At 42.8% G+C, this 14,891-nt stretch overlaps 1 protein-coding gene across 2 annotated transcripts in view; it reads left to right on the forward strand.

The window, feature by feature from the left end:
- The first annotated feature begins 1,693 nt into the window (after nucleotides 1-1,693).
- tmem178bb (transmembrane protein 178Bb) overlaps nucleotides 1,694-14,891 on the forward strand; it is a 99,264-nt gene continuing 86,066 nt past the window's right edge. The window contains exons 1-2 of one of the 2 annotated variants that reach the window (XM_030725318.1): nucleotides 1,694-1,798; nucleotides 2,065-2,757. In XM_030725318.1, the coding sequence (XP_030581178.1) occupies nucleotides 2,376-2,757 (382 nt within the window). In that variant the 5' untranslated portion in view covers nucleotides 1,694-1,798; nucleotides 2,065-2,375. Of the gene's footprint in view, nucleotides 1,799-2,064; nucleotides 2,758-14,891 lie in introns of those variants that run through there. The other variant, XM_030725319.1, reaches the window with a different exon arrangement.

The raw sequence follows: 14,891 nt of genomic DNA on the forward strand, positions 1-14,891 counted from the left end.
AGACAAGAACCCAGGAGCTATACCAAATGCTGCATTTCCTCCCTTGAGATGCCCTGCTAGACCTTTTCTGCATCTGTCTTCTTTTGCTGCTTGTTTTTACATCTCACTGCCTTCAGTTTTGCCTTCATTAACTGAGGAGCATGCTCTACAGGGCCCTTATAAAATATCCAGTTTCTGCAGAAATGGGATATTCTTCTTGGATGTTGAAGAATATCCCATTTCTTTGCCTTGAGAAATTCTTGGGTTGTTTTTGCAGTTTGTGTCATTATCAATTTGCACTGTGAAGTGCTGGCCAATCATCAGCCTCATCAATAAACACTAGTGACCTGGTTCCATTGTCTGCAGTCACATCTTGATTATTTGATTTAAAGTCCAATGTGTACACAGAGAAAAATTATATAAATGTCCAAAAAAAATTGGGCCTAGCCATATTTGGAAGACCACCAAATGTCCACATAAGAAGAAAGGAATTAGCCAGGAAACTGCTGTTCATGCACATTTGTTTTTGCTCTCAGTTTGATTTGTCTGTTAACGCACTGTTTACCTTTGCTTTCATTGGCTGTTCGCTTAGGTTTAAACACCAGTGCTACTTGGATTCAGGAAAAGATGGTTTCAGCTGTCAACACATCTGTCCTGTAAGTGTACCTTCACTCTGATGCCACCTGAGACGTTTCAGCTACATAGACACAGACATAATTCTGTGTCATGGTTCTCAAAACCATCTGTGAGGTTATTTTCCTTTGGTGTAGATGTCTCCACATTTTGCCTCAAAAGGACAGTAATACAGCCTTGCTGCCACAGCTAAACTGTTTCAGTTAACCAACATATGATCAAGAAGCAGTCTGACAGCAGCCTGTTCAGGAGCTGAAGGTGTGCACTGAGTCCTGGGAACCCTTTTTTCCCTCACATCATTTCTAACTCAGGAACAGCTGTCCAGTGTACACCGGAGCGATTTGCTTTTCCAAAAAAGTCTCAAATAAAAATAAAATATTTTCATTTATTACTGTGTTATTTACTGTGTTTAGCATTTTAAAATGTTCCTAATCTTAGTAAACTTGACTTAACAGGCAATCCACAAGCCCTCCAGGCCCATTCACAAACTGCTATTCCAGCCTGTTGTGTGGTCATCAGTTCCTCAGCATCTATAAGGTGCACACAGTGGAAACGACCTTTTCACTCCCTCTGATTTTAAAAATCACCATACAGTGAGTATACCTACTCATTCACAACTGGAACATTCAAATAGAAGGGGCAGTAAAAAATAAAGCCCTTTATAGTTAATTCAGAGTTCATCCTCTGTTCTCACTTCTCAGCAGGAGGTCATGTTCTTCTGCCACAGGAAGCAATGATGACACCACCGCAATTACTACATGAAGGATAAAACACTTCACAGCCCTGGCTTCTTTTTTGTAGCTCCAGCCTGCTTGAACACCAGATTAGGCTTCACGCTTTCCGTGTTTCTGTTTTCACGTTTATTTGCAGGGACTCAGCTGAAAGAGTGTGCTGTGCTCTCATATCACCTTTCAGTGAGGGAACCCACGCAGAAGCAATAACATGTTAAAATGTGGTCGTTGCTTCTTTAGTTTACTTTTAATCGAATAATAAAAAAAAAATAACCGAATGGAAGCTTAGGTGGCTGGCAGCTGCAGCAGGACTGTAGCCTGTGAGCTAACGCGGCGCTGCGCTGATTGGTGGGGACGGGCCTGCTCCGTGGCAGCTGCTGGCTGTGCGGGCTGATCCGCTACGCTGTCCTCCTGCTGGTGGGCTGCGGTCTACGTGGGCTCTTTGGACTCACCAGGTTGGTTCACTCTCTAAATGTGAGAGGCGCGTGTCATTGCTGTTGCATGTTCGTGCTGGTTCAATTATACTTTTCAGTTTAGTAAATGTGACTTTTTGAAATGCAGATTCTCTCTCGATGTTTGATTGCATCCTTCTTTGTCCATCGTTAGTTTTGGTGGGTGGGTTTTGCGGTGGTTAGTGTAAAATATGGCCTACTGCATGCTTAACTGAAGACCTTGTTGGTGTGCTGATGTGTTTTGTGCGTGATGGTGTCGCCCTGCTCAGACAGACGGGTGCTGTGGCTGCGAGCTGACACGAGATAAGCGTCCTTTCCGTCTCCGCTGAGCTGCAGCAGCGCCGCGCACGCAGGAAGGACGTGGGCACTTTATCACCGAAAGCGCCGGAGTCCAGGGATTAAACAAAATTATCTGCAAGCTCTGCTACCTGAAAGGTTTGCCTTAAATTTGCACATAAAGGTCACCCCGACAATGATCCCAACACCGTTCTCCAGAGGTGATGTGAGCTGAGCTAGCGGGGAAGCCGCAGAGGAGCTGTCCGTCTGTCGAGGTGCTGATGCGGCTGTGACAGAACCGAGCATGGCTGCGGGGAAGTTACTGCTCTACGCCGGGCTCTCTCTTTCTCTTTGCGCCCTGGGCATGCTGGCCGTGGCGATGTGCTCCGATCACTGGTACGAGACTGACGCCAGGAGGTACAAGGAGCGGTGCCGAAGCTTTTCCAACCGTCGCAAAGACCCGGGCTTCATCTACATCCCTAACAACAGCCTACCGCTGCGGGCCAGTCGGAGCAGCGTGCCCCGCTCGGAAGCGAAGCTGCTTTTGGCTCGTAACCGGCGGCAGCTGTTCGCCATGAGCGCCGCAGATGAATGCAGTAGGCAGTATAACTCAACCAACATGGGGCTGTGGAGGAAATGCCATCGGCTGGCCTTCGACCACGAAATCGAAGATCGCATCCGAAAAGGTAAGCTAATTAATGACATAAACTGAAGCCAAAGTTAGTGCGGAAATATCATGGCGCAATTCACACAACACGGCTGGAATGTCCTGTAACATTTATCACAGCAGGTGATTTAGTGCAGCCAGACTGCTTGCTCTGTGCTGATTGCTCATTTGATCAAATGGGGAATAAGGGTAAATTTTTTTTTTTTCCTGGACTCTAATGCTGGTCCAAAGGCACGCCTTTAGGCACGCCTGTCTCTGCAGACTGCCTGTTGTCATGCTATTTGCAGAAGAGGGGCGCATGTTAATGATGACGCGGAGCAGCAGTGCGTGCGTGCTTTGCCTGGTCTCAGCTCTCATTCTAACTTCTGAACCTGCTACTGCAAATTATGACATAATCATTTGAGGATGTGCATGGACTTGCCAGCTCAACCACTCAGCATGAAACGGGAAGATGTGGTCCATACTCTGAACACGCAGTGTTCTGTGTGCCCACTATTAAACTATTTAGATGTGCGCACTATTTAATCACAGAATGCTCATACAGTATTAAAACTTGACGGGCAATAAGAGGATGTATCCTCTGGTCAGTGCCGGCAGATTTGAATAACGAGTATTCTGTGGATGAGCGTGGGCCTTTATCTCAAAACAACAATAACATTTGGTAGTCATTAACGATGGCATAGTATAACATATAAAAAACATGTGCAGATGATCAGGATGTAACGTTTTGGGGGGTATAGAGTGCAGTAGTCTCCATATACAGTAACTGATAAAAATAATGATTTTGTTATTTCACAAACTAATGACCGTAAGTATATAACATTCTTCTGATTAGTAAACATTATTCATTCTAATTTCATTATTTGTTAGCAGTAAAATACCTGTCAGTTTATCATTTATAAACAGTATAGAAGTTACTCCCTTAGCGCCACAGATTTTTACATCTGATGCTCTTCCCAATACAACCTCCAAAAGATGTGTGTGTCCTCCCGGGAACAAGGCAGGGATCTTTCACTTGTTAGGGGATTGTGTAAACCCCTACACTATGGAGTCACCTCGTCATTCTTAATTGTTATTAGATGGAGTCAGGATGAACTTACTGTAGAGCCATATGAGACATGGCAGTTTCAGTTAGTGTTTATTCCTGCAGTTAAACAAGCAACCACCATGACTTTTGTTTCCAAAGGATGAAAATAGTTGTGACCAAATATAATAGTCATAAAATGTTCTTCAGACAAAACTCCAGTGCAGGTTCTTCCTTCTGGCCCTGGCAGTGCTTCACAGGCGAGCTGTGTGTTAAGGCAGGGAGGATGAGGTTTCGGATAGAAGTTACTGGCCGGAGTCCAAGATGGAACAGGAGTGTGTGTGTGTGTGTGTGTGTGTGTGTGTGTGTGTGTGTGTGTGTGTGTGTGTGTGAGTGTGAGTGTGTGAGTGAGTGAGCTGCAGCTGTGCCTTCTTTTGACAATGCCTGAATGGCCTTGATGGCCTACCATCTGCAGTAATGGGCAGCCCACAGTCAGAGTGCTCAGTGATCAGATGAATGCCTCCATAGAGAGGTTTGATCTGTTCCAGCCCCACCAGCATGGAGAGCTACAGTGTGGTTTGATTCACAATGCATCTGACAGTCACTTCACATTGATGGCTCAATGAGGACGTAGCAGTGGAGATAAACCCTCAAATCCATGTGCTATGTACATACAGCAGTACCTATTAAGACCATTCCTTTAACTACTCGTGCAGCTGTACCATTAATCCAGCAAATACTGCTACTGCTAATTCTGTTTTAACTCACCATGACATTCATGCCCATGATGAGGGTACGTAAACTTCTGACCACAGCTGTAGTACTCATAATCCCACTAGTCTGCATCTACTGTCTCTTCTACTGCTTACATGGTATTTCTGCTACTACTATGCACAACATCTGCTACAGTTACAATTACTGTCGATACTGTTTTGATGCTACTTGATACTAACTTATTGCATCATTCACTGTGTGTCTGTGGTGCAGAAAACCCTCTCTGAGACATGTCTGTGCTGGATGTTAGCCAGCTGCTGCCAGTGACTTGTTTACATTTTCTCACACAAATAAATAAAAATAAAAATCATAGATTATGGGAAGAGTATAGACAAAAAAGGTATAAAACTTTGGGGTGTGGCCTTTATAAGCACAGTTGCATGGGTATTTGAAGATGGCAGCTGTGATATTAAAATATCAAACAGCATTTATAAATGTAAAATGCTGGCTTATAAATGGCAGGTTGTTCTATTAAAACATCAAACAACAGGGACAACGAGACAAATTATGACCTCAATGGCTTTCCATAGTCATGAGGCTGTCATTGTACTGGCAGACATCCAAACAATTAACATAGCACCATTTATTTGCATTTGCTGTAACTTTGATTGACACACTGTGGTCCATACATGATGCCAAAAGTACATGCTTCTCATTTTTTACAAATTTTGTGAGTTCAAAGGTCAGAGTAAGGGCCAAAAAGCCTTTATTCCACATGCTGTTTCTGGGCTGAACACCAAATCCCCTGATGCATCCATCTTAGTGTGACATGTGAGTGATAATTAGAAAGTGCTTAAAGGCACAGAATAAAGCGAATAAATGAATGAGTGTCTGTTAATGTGGCTAAGTACAGTCCATTTGCAGGCTGAGTTTCATATCTGCATCCTCTTGTGTCCTCTTATGACACATTGATCCTGTGGAATAATTTACATTGAAAATATGTTGTCATTCTTAGACACACATCGAAAGTCCGATGAGTCATTTCCATTTGAAGTAGATAATGCTGTTTTTTATATAAATAAACATAGCAATTGTTCGATCTAAGGAATGATTCATAACCCATCCATCACTTTGCACAATCAGTTCTGATTTCCTTTCACATTTAATTCCAAATTGAACAGATTGGAGACTAATTTTTTGGTCCTCATACATCTCTCTGGCATGTGCACTAATGATACTTCAGCTTTCAGTGTTTGGCCAGATCAACATCCATTCATCTCCCCATTTCCCAGCATCTTCCATAATAGCAAGCTGCATCATTATGTAGATTTATGGAAAGAGGACAGAGAGCTGTGGCGTCAGGTCAACAGTTAGAGTAAGAGGATGAGTTATCAAAGGATGCTAAATGATTTCTTAATGACAAGAAACAACAAAAAGGTGTTTCTGTGCAAACATTTTGAATTATACCATTTGATATGGGAGTTTCATAACAATGCCACAGAAAGCATGGAGCAAGTCTGCAAGGCAGTATGTAATATAAATGATAAACACACACATAAAAATATATGTGTGCATGTGTGTGTGTGTGTGTGTGTGTGTGTGTGTGTGTGTGTGTGTGTGTGTGTGTGTGTGTGTGTTCGTAATCCAAATTTTTGCCATGTGAGCTTGGTTTTTAATGCCATGATTGAGCATGGTATACAACCTGCTGGGGACCTACTGCTACAGAAGCAACTCACTCTTTTTTATTGTGCCGGTCCAGAGGACGGGACAGATAAAACAGCAGTGGACAAACATAAGGCTACAAAGTGGTTTGAGACCGAGAATGAGAAGAGTGAGAAAACCAGTGATGGCTGTGGAGGATGTCAGAAGGGAGAGGATTACAGAGAGAGTGGTGGGGGTGGGGGAATGAGGCTTCCTCATCTTGTACTATCTGCCATCACCCTATGAGGAAAAGGCCTTTCAGGCCCTCATAAAGACATTCACAGTCCTGTCCAAGCAGAAAGAGCAGGGAAATGCCTTGGATTGGATTACCTGCTTCCCCAGGGAACCTGGGGAGGGTTAAATTACAGACTACAGGAGACATAGGTTCCCTGTAAATGAGCCCACTGACTGAGCTACTCATCTGATAGACACATGGAAGGTGGCAGGTGGGTGTGGCACCTCTGACAATAAAATGAGAAGCTTCTCTTTTAAACTTGATATTATAGCCTGTTCCATGTCAAGAAACTGGAACCCTAACAACAAAAAGACTCCTGCAACTAGAAGATGACAAAAGAAAAGCACGCCTGAAATTCAGTGAAGCTGGTAGCACTCCAGTAAGTGCTCTAAATATACAATTTCTTTCTGCTGTCTGAAATCATCCATCCATCCATCCATCCATCCATCCATCCATCCATCCTCTTAACTGATTATCCAACTCTGGGTTGTTGGGAGGCTGGAGGCTATCACAGGGCGAGAGGTGAGGACACCATTTACATTTTTTTTTTTTTGCCATGTCAAGAAAGACAGACTGGTGAGTAATGGTGAGTTTCTGCCTCAGTTAAACCAGGCCTCTAACAGGCCATAGGAGTGTCTGTATTTCAGGGTTATTATAGCCTCCATCGTTTAAAGAATCCAGGTTATTTATGTGAGAGATGTTTTCTTGTGGCTACAGAAATGGAGCCAGGAGTTCTCTTATCCTTCTGCAAACAGTTAAATTATTCACATGTGGCAGCCCTCTGCACTCATTAGTGCACCCTCAGTCTGAAGCTGAAGTGGACAAACTCACTGACTTCCTCTCAGGTGCTGGAGCAGCCATTAAACACTAAGACAGATGAAAAATAGATGAAAACATTTTCCTGAAAGAAAATGTCATGTATAAAAGTTCTTGATTTCATGTGTCAGAAAACTCACTCAGCAGTAATTTATTGCAAAATATATCCAGACTGTCATAATTGTAGTCAGGCACCAGGAGGAGTTCGAGTTCAGCAGGTGATGACATCCTGATCAACAGATGCAGTGAAATCAGACTCAAGCCTCAGTCGACACTTCAGTGCCAGTTTACTCAAATGTTCGTTCATGCGTCTGCTGCTTTCTCCTGGTTTGAGGCTGTGGCTTCAGTGCTGGTGGGTGACAGGAGACTCTTGATTGTTTTGTCTTACAAAGGTTAAGCATAAGGCACGACTGCAAGCTAATGTCCTGATTCCTGCTGTTTTCACTCTTAGAATTCAGTTATTGGAGACAAACTTTCTGTTTCTTCCTCTTAAAGGGCAATTTGTGTCTAATGTTGCTAATACAGAAAGCACTTTAACTGCACCACAGAAATCCCAGTAGAGTTTTGGAAGATATTAAAGATGAGGAGTTAACTCAACATATTTCAGTTCAAAATCAATTCTCAGTAAAAATCAGTTCTTAATTTAATAAACAGAAAAGGTGTGCTGTCGGCTAAACCAAAACTGGTCCTCATTAAACTCAATGAGGGTTGTTCTATAGAAATGTGTATCCAGGTTTTGATCATATTCAGAATATGAGGTTTATGAGAACACAGGGAAATCTGGTTCTGCATATCTCTGAATCCAGGATTAAGAGTAGCTTCCGACTGGAAAAATCACCATTTCCAAATCTGATGATATGACATGATCATGATGTTAGGTGATAGGAAAAGAAAATCTTAGGCCTCGTTTTCAGATTAATCCTTTCTGTGCTGAGTGGGCAACACCCGCTTTTTGGGAGGCCTGAGTACGAAAGCACCTTTACTCCTGAGCATCTTGAATCTGATTGAAGATCCCATGGGTTTGAGAATTGCAAATGATAGGCCATATAGTATATCTGTGCAACTGACAAAAAAAAATTATGGGACCTTCATGCAGATGTGCAGCAGCACCAACTGGATTCACTCCATTCACTGATTTTGGTCCTGTAAGGAGGTCAGTGTCTCACATCTTCTTGCAGATCCCACAGATTTCTTTATTGCCATTTAATCAGTACTGGATGGGTGTTATAAAACATCAAAAAGAATTATGGGTACCCACAGCAGATTATGAAAAATGGTGCTCAAAGTAGGGTCAGAGGGTGTGGTCACTGAACTAGGCCACTCCCCCCAGAAATCTACTTACACTCTCAAGACTACTTAAACCATATAAAGATACATCCATATGTCCTGTTTCAGTTTCTATCAAAAATGTATGGACACTGCTTAAGAAATTGTTAAAATGAACCTTTTTCAGACAATATGTCTGTGTAGATTCTCAGTCATCCAGGTCATAGTAGTCTCTGGAGCTTGAAAAAGGTGACTGGACTTCTTTTTGTTTCTTGAAGACGTTTCACCTCTCATCCGAAAGGCTTCTTCAGTTCTCAACCAAATGGTGGAGAGACCCAGGTATTTAAACCCCTGTGGGCGTAGTCCCCTGGAGGTGGTTATGACCCTCTATTGATCATGTGCGTGAACACATGTGCCCAGGTGTGAAGAGGGCGTGGGTCATATTTAATCAGTGGTTTCAGTTGAAACCAATTTAGGACTCCGCTCCAATGTTTCCTGTGGCCTATTGAGGTCACTGGAACAAAGGTGTGAATGGGGGTTGAGACGTCTGGGAAGGGAGCTCAGGACAGCACTGTAAGCGGGGGAAAGTTGGTGACGTAATCCACCTCCTCTGTTCAATGATGGTTGTTCACAGTGGACATAGATGGCTTCTTTCACTCCTCTTTCAAACCATCTGTTTTCCCTGTCCAAAATGTGGACATTGGCATCCTCAAAAGAGTGCCCTTTTTCCTTCAGATGCAGATGTACTGCTGAATCTTGTCCTGTCGAGGTGGCTCTTCTATGTTGTGCCATTCGTTTGTGAAGAGGCTGTTTGGTTTCACCAATGTAGAGGTCCGAGCACTCTTCACTGCACTGAACAGCATACACTACATCGCTGATCTTGTGTTTGGCGGGTTTGTCCTTGGGATGAACCAGTTTTTGTCTTAGGGTGTGACTTGGTTTGAAGTATACTGAGATGTCATGCTTGGAGAAAATTCTTCTGAGTTTCTCTGACAAGCCTGACACATATGGGATGACAATGTTGTTCCTCTTGTCCTTCCTATTCTCTGTAGTTTGTGTTTGGCCTTCATTCCTGTGCATCTTAGCTGATTTGATGAAGGCCCAGTTGGGGTAACCGCATGTTTTGAGGGCTTTCTTAATGTGTGTGTGTTCCTTATGCTTCCCTTCTGCCTTAGAGGGAACACTTTCCGCACGGTGTTGTAGGGTCCTGATCACCCCAAGTTTGTGTTCCAGAGGGTGGTGGGAGTCAAAGAGGAGATACTGGTCTGTGTGTGTGGGCTTCCGGTAAACTTCAATGTTGAGGCTTCCATCTTCCCCCGCTTACAGTGCTGTCCTGAGCTCCCTTCCCAGACGTCTCAACCCCCATTCACACCTTTGTTCCAGTGACCTCAATAGGCCACAGGAAACATTGGAGCGGAGTCCTAAATTGGTTTCAACTGAAACCACTGATTAAATATGACCCACGCCCCCTTCACACCTGGGCACATGTGTTCATGCACATGATCAATAGAGGGTCATAACCACCTCCAGGGGACTACGCCCACAGGGGTTTAAATACCTGGGTCTCTCCACCATTTGGTTGAGAACTGAAGAAGCCTTTCGGATGAGAGGTGAAACGTCTTCAAGAAACAAAAAGAAGTCCAGTCGCCTTTTTCAAGCTCCAGAGACTTTTTCAGACAATATTTTCACTGCTGATAGACGCTTGTGTGTAATGTACAAAATGTACATGGCATACCAACACAGGTTTTCTTCCTCGAGCTAAACACTAAATACTTGCATAAACTGTAAGAGTATCTGCTAGCAGGCAGGTGAGGACCCCAATGCAGGACACTTGACACAGCGTGAACTCAGAACTCAGCTTTTATTGCTGGAAAACACAGGGGGGAACTGAACTGGGCAAGGCCAGCAGCATAAACTCAGAAACAGGAACACAAACAGAAAACACACAGCGACGAACGAGGACACAACAACAAGCAGGGGAAAACACAGGACTTAAATACTCGAGCACTGATGAGGGAAGCAGAAACATCTGGGAAACGCAGGTGAACAACATAACACTAACGACACAAGGAGACAGGTCTGTGCTCACTCCCCGGCACCGTGGAGCCTGAATGGCATTTACTATAGAAGACCAGAACTGGCAGGTCCACCACTGTCACCCTGTGCTTTTCCCAGATAAGAGCAAGTTCCCCCTGAGCACCTGTGACAGATGTGAAAGGGTCTGGAGAAGCCGTGGAAAACATTATGCTGCCTGTAACATTGCTCAACATGACCAGGGTGGTGGTGGGTCAGTGATGGTTTGGGGAGAAATATCCATGGAGGGACACACAGACCTCTACAGGCTAGGCAACGGCACCCTGACTGCCATCAGGTATCAGGATGAAATCCTTGGACCTGTCAGACCCTACGCTGGTGCAGTGGGTCCTGGGTTCCTCCTCATGCACGACAATGCACGACCTCATGTGACAAGTTCCTGAAAGATGAAGGAATTGATATTGATTGGCCCCCACCCTCGCTTGTCCTAAATCCAATAGAACACCTCTGGGACATTATGTTTCAGTCCGTCCGTCACCAACAGGTTGCACCTCAGACTGCCCAGGTGCTCAGTGATGCCCTGGTCCAGATCTGGGAGGAGATCCCCCAGAACACCATCCATCGTCTCATTAGGAGCCCCAACGCTGTCAGGCACAGATAGAAGCACGGGGGGTCATACAAACTACTGAGCTCCATTTTAAAGCTGCTTCAGTGAAATTTCAGCTAAATGTTCTGGTCTGCTGCATCATTTTCACTTTGAGTTTCAGGGTGTCTTTGAATTCAGCCTCTGTAGGTTGATCATTTTCATTTCCACCTAACGATGTGGCAGCTTTTCATTCCTGACACATTAGCCAGTCTATATCAGTATAGATACCCAGCAGGATTTTTTCCCATTGTGATCTGATGTGTTTTAAAAAGTCTTCCTTCAGTTTTTTGAGCAGTATACATACAGATGATGACAACAGCTCAACACACAGTAGGTAAACCTGATTCCTGTTTTGACTTTAATGTGTGAGTCTAGAAGCAGAGAGCAGCTCTGTTCAGCTGGGAGACTTACTCATCCTGATGTCAGTGTGACTCCCATGACCACAGGCAGAGTAGATGGACACAGAGAGAGATGAGGGGGAAGAATCAAGCTGTGGTTTGTTTCCCCACAGCCACACAGCCAACATTAATGTCTGATGACCTCATGGTCTCTCCCACAGACCAGTCATAGAAATACGGACACACACGGTTCTGTAGGACAACACCTTTTACAGCTGATGCATTTGCAAACTAAGACAAACACACACAATGCAAATAATGCCTGCATAGAAAATGTGCTGTACAAAATGCACACAGCACAAAGAAAAAGATTTATTCAACAGAAATAATAAATAATGCATGGAAACTGTTCAGTTTATTTTTGTTTTGGTCACACAAAAACAAACGATCCATCATAACTGCACATCTGACAAGTGAGACCAAAACAGGGCTTATATGCCTAACTCAAATTTTACATCCATTTACCTTTATATAGGAAAAGAAAATACCCCCCCCCCCCCCCCCCCCCCCCCCCCCCCCCCCCCCCCCAAAAAAAAAAAAAAAAAAAAGCATATTCATTCAGTCACATAACTGTGTAAAATATATTGTAGGATTTTCTTTTTGAAAATAAATAATGAATTACATGTTTTCATGTCTGGGCTAACATTGTTCCTGAACTGAGCTCCAAGAACAGACAAAGATCTCTGTTTATGTGAATGATTGACACACAGATCATAAAGAACGTGTTCTCTGCTCTGGTGAGTGGACGAGAATTAGATTATAAACTAAAACCTTGCAGGGCTGGGCTTCTTAGGATAAAACGTGCAAACTGAGTTTAAAGTAGCATGTTAACCTGAACGTATTCATCCACAGATTGATGTCAGTGGTGTCTGTTTCTCTTCTGCTGCTTCATAAGCACATTAAAAATGGAGGAATACAGTCTAGTCCAGTGTTGTCTCTAACAGTAAGAAACTGCATTCTCTGCTCTGTTCCTCTGCCTTCATATTCAGACTGTTGACCAACTCAGTCTCTATTTTTCTAGTTTCTGTCAACTGCATAATTAAAACCACCGAACACGTAAAGAATGAAATAAAATAAAAGCAGCAGAGTTAATAGAACACGAGAAAACAAAAAGATTAGTTACAGAAAATTTGGTGTGAACAGTTTCTCAGATTAAAGAATGATTTATTTAACATTTGACTGGTAACATGTTTGATTTACTTAAACATATTGAAAACATATTGAAATAATCTGAAAATTAAAACTGAAAATAAAATTAAGCCACCCATTTTTCTTGTAAGCAAAGGTATTGCATTTGATAAAATAGATTAGGGTGAATTAAGACTTAATATTTAGTTGCAAATCCTTTGCTTGCAATAACTGCATCAAGCCTGAAATCACTAAACGTTTACATTCTTCTTTCGTGGCGTCTTTCTTTAAACTGACAGACAAAATGTTTCTGTAGACTTCTGAGTTCATCATCAATGAACATTAATGAGCCCATTAGAAGAAGCCATGCAAATGCTGCTAAATTTAAAATTTAGACTTCAATTAAAAGTTGTGGTGTAGCAAACTTTTACAGCTGTATGTCACCCACAGGACTCTCAGGTCCTCTGATCAGGGCTTGAGATCCACCTCCAAACCTAAACTAAGAACTACAAGTGACAGTCTTTGCAATCGTGCCCCCACTCTTTGGAATTCTCTGCCCTCCAGTTTAGGATCGGTGAGCTCAGTGGACTGATTCAGAAAACAGATGAAATCATATCTTTTAAACAGGCATTCGGGGAGCATTTCACTCTATTTGATTATATTTGATGTGGTGCACCTGCAGATTTGAATCCTGAAAGGCGCTACAGTTGCAGTAGGATAAAAAATCATGTGGGCTGTATTGATAATTGGGAAATTTTCTGGGTCTTGTGAGGAGAGACGGCGTCCATCCCACTTTGGATGGAGCAGCTCTCATTTCTAGAAATCTGGCCAAATTCATTAACCCTTCAATATGTGACTTTCCAGGGTTGAGACCATGAGACCAGGAAGTAGAGATGCAGCTTCTCTCCTCCTGTCATCCTCCCGGGAGGATGACAGGAGGAGATATTTAGTTGCAAATCCTTTGCTTCTAATAACAGCTTCAAGCCGTAGAGACTGTGCCTACTCCCAGACCAGTAAGAAAAAAACCAAAAACCAGCAAAAAAATTATTTAAGCATAGAAATTTGCAAAAAAAAACAAAAAACAATATAGCGTCCTCAACTGCACCAGAGTAAAACAGCATGGCTTCATTGTGTCTGGGTGCTGAGCAGCTAGAGTTCCTCTCCCAAAAGTCCAGCGGTTGGTCTCCTCAGTGTTTACGCAGATAGTATGCTGCAGAATGAGAAACATGGCCCTGTCCCAGCTTTTTGAGATGCACTGCCAGCATTAAATTCAAAGTGAGCTTAATTTTTTCTTAAAGTGGTGCGTTTTTCACTTGTAATGTTATTTATGTTCTGTGTGAATAAAATGTGGGTTTATTCTGTTAATGTTTACATGTTGCACAGCATCCCAGTTCTTTTTAGAACTTTAGGGACAGAAAACCCAAAGCAAACAAAAGCCATGGATTAAAATACAAATAAGACCTGTGTCTGATCACAGGACTGATGCTAAAGGACACTGACACACCAGCAGCTTTGATTTAAACTGTTGATTCTTTTTAATCACACAAAGTAATTACATAAACATAAATGATCATATTACTAATAATTAGGAAATATTATTGGTTATTACCTTAGTGTATGTGTATTTAGGTATAATTAACCCTCAGTTTACCTTCTGTCTTTTTCTGGGAAATACAGCAGCTGTTCCTTTAGCTAGCAGACGCACTGTGTGACAAACTGCACACAGACAGTTTGTGTGTTTGCTGAAATTTGTTGTGCTGTTAGAAACGTTGCACCTTTTCTGCTCGCTCTGCTTCTGTAGTGCTAGCTAGATGCTGAAATACTGCGGCGACAGCTTACAGACGTCTGTGCTCGACTTTAACCCCGGAGTATAGCGCTGTAAATGACCCCTGAGCTAAATGTTTTTACCTCTTTCATCTATTTGTGTGCTATATGCCCCAGTGATGAAGTATACAGCAATAAGATTGGTTTTTATGTGTTATTGTTCCTCTGTTTAGGCTCAGTTCGCTTTGATGTTTGAAGGCGTGCAGTGACCAGAAATGAAAACTTCCTTCAAATGTGTTAAACCTAAAGTAACAAACCTGGAGTAGAAAGTACAGATATTTGTGTTAAAATGTAGGGAGTAAAGTAAAAATTCTACTTAAGTACAGTAGCAAAGTATTTCGGGGCAAACTTCATTCTGAGTTGCACC

The sequence above is a fragment of the Archocentrus centrarchus genome, unplaced genomic scaffold (assembly GCF_007364275.1).
Source record: "Archocentrus centrarchus isolate MPI-CPG fArcCen1 unplaced genomic scaffold, fArcCen1 scaffold_52_ctg1, whole genome shotgun sequence".
NCBI lineage: Eukaryota > Metazoa > Chordata > Actinopteri > Cichliformes > Cichlidae > Archocentrus > Archocentrus centrarchus.